Genomic DNA, 6,375 nt, shown 5'->3' with positions numbered 1-6,375 from the left:
CACCGAAAATAATGCTTTTCGAGCAGTTAAGGATAGTCTTATCCATGCCCCGATTCTGGCACTGCCAAAACCAAATTGGTCTTTCAGTGTCGTCTGTGACGCATCAGATTTTGCCATTGGCAGTGCTTTGTTACAAACAGATGTGGAGGGGCATGAACGTGTTATTGCGTTCGAGTCTAGACAGCTTAAAGCTGCGGAAAAGAACTATTCAGTTCATGACAAAGAGTTACTTACTATGAAGTATGCTCTCGCCAGATTCAGAGTTCATCTGCTGGGCTCTAAGCCGTCTGTAATTTATATAGATCACGCGTCATTACGCACGGCGACTTGGTCGCCCCACCTCTCACAGAAAATGGCCCGATGGCTATCCTTTTTTGCGGAATACAACTTCGAAGTGAAGTATGAACCCGGCAAGCATAATGCTTTGGCCGATGCATTATCACGCAGGCCGGATTATGAGCTTTCTCATTTAACGACTATCTCGTCACCTATTCCTGAATTAATCCGTTCGGCTTACGCCAAGGATGAACTACCGGCACGTTTGCATGCAATATTACATCAATTTTCAAACGATAACAACCTGTTGCTTTATTGCACAGACATCGTGGACCCTCCGCGTGTCGTTGTTCCTCATGATGAGGATTTGAAGTACCGGATCCATTATGAGGCACACGATACTGTCCTTGGTGGTCATCTCGGTAGAGAAAAGACCTACGGCCTATCAGCCAGAGTTATTGGTGGCCCAAACATTATAAATGGGTCAGCACATATGTTCGCACATGCGTAACGTGCCAACGGGTTAAACCCTCGACACATGCTGCTGCGCCACTGGCGAGTCTTCCCGTCCCCATTGGATGCTAGGAGTCCATTAATATGAATTTAGTTTTTGGGCTACCGTAAGATTCAGCCGGTAACTCCGGTATAGTGGCCTTTGTTGACCGTTTGAGCAAAATGGCTCACTTAGCGGCCGTGCCGGATTCCATTGATGGAGAGGGTACAGCTAAGCGTTTTATCGATCGCGTGTTTCGACAACATGGTTTGCCAGTGGCAATTGTCTCGGATCGGGATCCCGTTTCAGGGGTAATTTCTGGGAATCAATTTTCCGAGTGCTTGGCACCAGATTGGATATGTCCACTGCGGACCATCCGCAGACCGATGGTCAAACTGAACGTATCAATCGCGTCATTGAAGACGTTTTACGCAGCGTGGTGCTCAGACACCATAAAGCGCAGGAGCTTAATGCTCCCAGTAGTGGAATTTGCGTTAAATAACGCTGTTCATGCCTCTACAAGCTATACTCCGTTTTGTATAAATGGTCTTACCCACCCGCGCGTTCCATTAACGAGACCACTGCGTGGCTCAGGGCTGGGGGGGGGAGACTTAGCCGATAGGTTTGCTGATATCAGCCCTGTTTCCGTTTTGAAACAAGTAAGCGAGTTTCTCGCGACGCGATTTAGTGTCTTAATATATGTAAGGGATACGATGGCTGATAGCCAAGACAAACAAGCAGATGCCAAAGGCAGAAGCTGTTTGTCTTATTGCTTATGTGGTCGGAGACCGAGTTTTACTAAACGCTAAAACCTACCTACCAACTTGGTTTCCGCGGTCTTCAAGACCAAATTGCGCCCGCGCTTTACTGGACCATTTACGTCGTGGCCAAGAAGGCTTTGCTTATACGCTAACGTTCCCAGCAATCTGCGTACACACCCAGTGTTTTACGTTGGCTTGCTTAAGCCATATCGGGACCCTTCCCACGTGGACTTGAAGGTGCTTGCGCCGAGACAGGCGGTCGTGAGCAGATTGCTGCATCCTCACCAGGATGTCCAGCTCACCCTCTAAACGAGGCTGCTGACGCTCCAGCGTCAAAAGACGGTCCCGAACCGCCTTAGAAGAGCTCTCAACCCAAGCTAGGACCTCACGAAGAAGTTGCACCTCGTGCCGTAAAGCATCAAATGCTTCCGCCGAAATTTCTACCACCCTCCCGCGCTGCTTGATGCACGGGGGAACCATTAGTTTCATGTGGAGAAACGTTTAAAGACGTCGTCGTGAGGGTCAATACCAGTATCTGGTGAAGTGGCTAGGGTACCCCTCTTCTGAAAACTCTTGGGAGTTCGAGGTACCTCTTCGGCAAGATTGTCCGTACGCCGTTGACGTTTTTGAGCGCCAAGCTCAGGGTCAACTCGCGTTAAACGACGCTTCCCACCACTAAACGTGGGATTAGGTGGATCTAAAGCCTCAGTGCGGCTTCGATCCTTGGTTGAACGGTCAACCGAAGCACTGAAAAATTGGCTAGGCCTTTTTTCGTTTTGTGGCATAAATGCCGAACGTAAATGGCTTTGGCCTTAGCAAAGTCGAAGCGAAGCTTCCGCTCTAAACGAACATTACCTCTATCTGCAGACTCTCTGATATTCCAGATATTACGGAGTTTGTGGGCCCGGTGAACCCATTTCTCAAATGAGACTTCGTTTTCAGTTCTTGTTTCGTTTGGAAATAACATGATCGGAATTTCCCTCATGAAGATCACCGAAGCCCCACGGGCTTGATCATGTAAACGCGTCAGATACTGGCTTCGCGTCATTACCTTCGGCGTAAGGTATTGCTCATGAAGAGCGTCGCGAGATGCGATCTCCTCCGGCGTCTTCGCCGGGTCACCAGAGATCCAGATGGCCAAGCTATGACCCGCTATCTCTTTGAGACGCTCGTCCGCACTAAGCGGAGTGAATCTATATTCACAATGAGCCTTAGCTTTCGCTATTTCGGCAGCTCGACGACGATCTCTTTCCTCTATGAGGACTATCTGCTCTTGGTCTTCATCGAGCGGATTCGTAATAATGTTGGACTCAGGGTCCCGTGTCCTGCTCAATGCAGTTAAGACATCAGCGGCACTACGTTCTGGGAACGGATTCGGGGCTCGCCGACGTTCGTCCGGAAGAGAAGGCGTGAGCGAACGCCGCTCTTTATCCTCCTTCTCAGATTGAGAGTGACTTCCAAAGTCCACCATTCCCTCATCGTCGAGGAAGGTGATCAGAGTCTGTGACTCACGCTTGATTGTCATTAGACAAAGGAAATGGAAAACACAACCAAACAGTTAGCTGTTTAGGTTCCAACCTCAAAGAGCAAATGAAGCGAATGTTGTCATTCTATGTCAACAGTCTGATGAGGGAGGGTGTAATGGGTCACACATCGGTTGGAGAACCGTTGTTGTGGTACATTTACTTTATGGGTAAAATACTCTTTTATCTAATTTTAAAATAGTTAGTTACTTAAATCCCATTTATTATGGATAACAAATGTGGTCGCCGCCAGATATAAATCTGGCGGCCAAAATCAATTTTGATTAGCTACGTTAGGTTTTAGATTTAAATAATTAAATAAAGTGCAGTTTTCCTTTTGATCATAGATAATTTCGTATACATTAATCAAGCAACGATTCGAATAAAGGGGGTAGATTGAAATTTGAAGCCTTTTTTGCTTATTATTATTATTATTTCTTCAATCATGGCGTACTGATTTCATGTTTTTAATTCTTCGTAACCCGGTAGTTTTGCGACGATAAAATTTTTGGACTATGCCTTTAATTTTTCCCATGAGATTTTTAAAACTTATGCGCTCGTCGTTAGCGTTGAGAGGTGAAGTCTGCTGGGCTCGTAGCGATCGCTTGGCTTCGAGGCTCTCCATATGAGATTGCTCATGCGCCACTGTTGCGCGGACCAAGCTGGATTCTGCAGAGGTTTGACTTGTCATTGACAGCGCATAGGTCGTGACTAACGCTAAAACGTGGAAAGGAAGCCGCATCGGTTTGAGGTGTTACCGATCGATAACAACGCGAATGTAGAAATGAAAGACTGGTGGAGCTCTCGAAGCTTTGTGATAGCTGTGAATGGTGCTTAGAGACTGTTCTAAAAAAGTGGCTTGTGCTTCTTGCTAAAAATGTACCGCTTTCCCGCACCCCAAATTGCCCCAATAATCATTGGGATTGCCTCTTCGAGTCGAAGTTTAGTGGACGTTGCAAGATTTAGGATGAGTAGGCTGCGCGCCCTTTTTGCACCACAAATGGTGATTTGCACACCGCTCAGCAGAAAAAAGGGAGTAGCATTGCGGAGAGGGTGATGGTGTCCGACAAGCCTTCAATGCTTTATCGCTTGGAAGCAGCACAAAAGAGCATATTTGCTCTTTTGAGCGTGGCATCAAGAAGCACATCTGGTGGCAAGACGCGGCGTCTTAGGTTATCGGATAGCTCGTATATCGACGTTTAAATTCTTCGAGGAAGCTCATATCCGGATCTCTTACTCTTTGTAGATTGTGATCAATAAGAATCAATTCAGATATCTCAGTTCTGATTCAGATACTGTCATATCCTTTCCTGCACAAACGCGCAAAATTAAAATAGCTTTATTGACGGTCGTCTGTGTGAAAAAAAAAATATATTTAACTAACGAGAAAAGGTTATAGCGTCATCCAATTTCTTATCATTTAAAGCATCTCCGCTCATAAGTCCCCTTTTCGCAAGAATTCCTGCTGCGCAGTTTCGTCACCGCTTTAAGAAAGGCGAGAAACGAAGTATCTAATCGGGACAAAAGAGCATGAAACCAGATCTCTCACTACGACGCTTATCTTTTGCCCAAGAATTTTGTGTAGTATTGACTTACGATGCAAGTACTCGCAAATTCTGAATCTAGCAGTGCATCTCTCCCGCTAATTGCCCAACTCAAAAGTGTCAATCTCAATGATTGATTTTCAATCGACACTGTCAAAGTAAGCGCTGGCGAAGTTGCTCCAGAAACACAAATGTCAGCAACGTCTGTGGTCCCAGTCGCATGTACACTGGCACCCATCCCTTGTAAAGTCCACGCAGTCCTTGGTATTTAATGATTTTTACAAAGCAATCGGTCGCGCTTGTATACTCGTGATCACGCATGTGCATCAGTCTTGTCCTGACAACATCTGCTGGTGCACAAGCTGTTGTTGCCACGAGACCAGCAACCATACTAGCCAGTATATGAGTCTGGACCCCGTTGTGCATTAACACCATGTGATTCGCTCAAATTGTCGACTTGGCCACATCTTTTTATTGGCATCTTTCCAATCGTCCCAAGCGCGATCTTTATACGTTGCTATCTCAGCCAATCCCTCATCGTCTTCATTTCCATACTCGAGAAGCTGGTCATACCTTCGTGGTCCTTGCGGCGCCTCCCTACAAAGAATCACGCATGCATCATTAACATCATTTCAACTCATTTCGACGCAATGAAAAACATACTGCTCCATTTTTACCTCTCGATGGCACTAGTCATTTCCTGATCCGCGTACTCTTCCAGCGTCACTGTAGCCTACATTATCAACATCAGCATTGATTTAAACACCTTAGCTGTATAAAACAAACATACAATGCCCTGGCTCTGAAGTGGCGCTGCCAGTCGATGCGCCTCTGAAAATAAATCTTGCTGATCACTTGCGGCATTGAGCTTCAGCATGGACTCAAGCATGTTTTTTTCCTGATGAATTGACGCCTGTTCTTCCATACTCTTGACTACGGCCAGCTGAATAAATGCTGAGTTTTTTTTCAAGTCTCGCCGCTAGTGCACTTGGTGCAACTTTTTCCAGCTCGCGTTGCAACTCGAAACACTGAATCTTCTCGTCTCGATAGTGACAATTGATTATTTTCAAGCCGTTCGTACTGCTCACGACGCTTTGTTTCGTTTGAAAGACCAACACTCTCGGCACAGTCCAGAAACTCCGTTAAGCATACATCGGCATCGCAAAGTTCTTGGTGACGGCAGACGACGTTGTGCGTCTTGTCGGGCGGGTCTGCACGCGTGTAGGCGGGCAATATGTCCTATCATGAAGAGCACTTGCCTAACAAGTACAGCGATGTTATGTCACGTTTTGTTGAAAACATCTCGCCGTACATTAAGCGTCGACAATTTACGTGTTGTTTTTAATGTCACTTTTTTTCGCGACGATTCGTCACTAGTTACTATTTTTCAGATAAAAATTGACATATCCTCCTGTTTGTCTTTCTTCATATTAATTTTCACTCGTTCTTTTTCCATCGTAAAATTTTGGTGATGACTGGTTTTACGGCAGTATCGTTTAGTTGACCGCAAAGCTCGATTGGAGTATTTGATTGCCTAGAAAATCAACGTGAAATAAAAAAAAACTTTATGGCAAAGTTAATCTTTTTATTATTGTTTAAGCATAACTGTGTCATGGTTCTCAGCCCGGCGCAATTCTGCGACGTGAATACGACCCCTCTTTGAAAGTCGACTACGAATGCGAGTCGGACGAAATGGCCGACTCTTTTTAATGAAAAGAAGCATTACTATTTTTGAAGTGTATTATGTTGCCACTTAAGTTAGCTCCATGCCTCATTGA

General features: G+C 45.6%; 3 protein-coding genes across 3 annotated transcripts; all 3 read right to left on the bottom strand.

The window, feature by feature from the left end:
* Nucleotides 1-3,492: 3,492 nt before the first annotated feature.
* On the bottom strand, nucleotides 3,493-3,795 carry CCR75_009559 (uncharacterized protein; the record flags this gene model as incomplete). The annotated part of the gene is made up of 1 exon (XM_067967598.1): nucleotides 3,493-3,795. The coding sequence occupies one exon, from the start codon at nucleotides 3,793-3,795 to the stop codon at nucleotides 3,493-3,495; it is 303 nt and encodes a 100-aa protein (XP_067819073.1).
* Nucleotides 3,796-4,750: 955 nt separating this feature from the next.
* On the bottom strand, nucleotides 4,751-4,987 carry CCR75_009558 (uncharacterized protein; the record flags this gene model as incomplete). The annotated part of the gene is made up of 1 exon (XM_067967597.1): nucleotides 4,751-4,987. The coding sequence occupies one exon, from the start codon at nucleotides 4,985-4,987 to the stop codon at nucleotides 4,751-4,753; it is 237 nt and encodes a 78-aa protein (XP_067819072.1).
* A 35-nt stretch (nucleotides 4,988-5,022) lies between these two features.
* Nucleotides 5,023-5,942, bottom strand: CCR75_009557 (uncharacterized protein; the record flags this gene model as incomplete). The annotated part of the gene is made up of 3 exons (XM_067967596.1): nucleotides 5,388-5,942; nucleotides 5,275-5,330; nucleotides 5,023-5,194 (listed from the first exon to the last, which is right to left on the bottom strand). The coding sequence occupies exons 1-3, from the start codon at nucleotides 5,520-5,522 to the stop codon at nucleotides 5,023-5,025; spliced, it is 363 nt and encodes a 120-aa protein (XP_067819071.1). The 5' UTR covers nucleotides 5,523-5,942.
* Nucleotides 5,943-6,375: the final 433 nt, after the last annotated feature.

This window comes from Bremia lactucae, linkage group LG6 (assembly GCF_004359215.1).
Source record: "Bremia lactucae strain SF5 linkage group LG6, whole genome shotgun sequence".
NCBI lineage: Eukaryota > Oomycota > Peronosporomycetes > Peronosporales > Peronosporaceae > Bremia > Bremia lactucae.
Note: the sequence above shows the minus strand (reverse complement) of the source record. Positions and strands in the feature narration are given on the sequence as shown.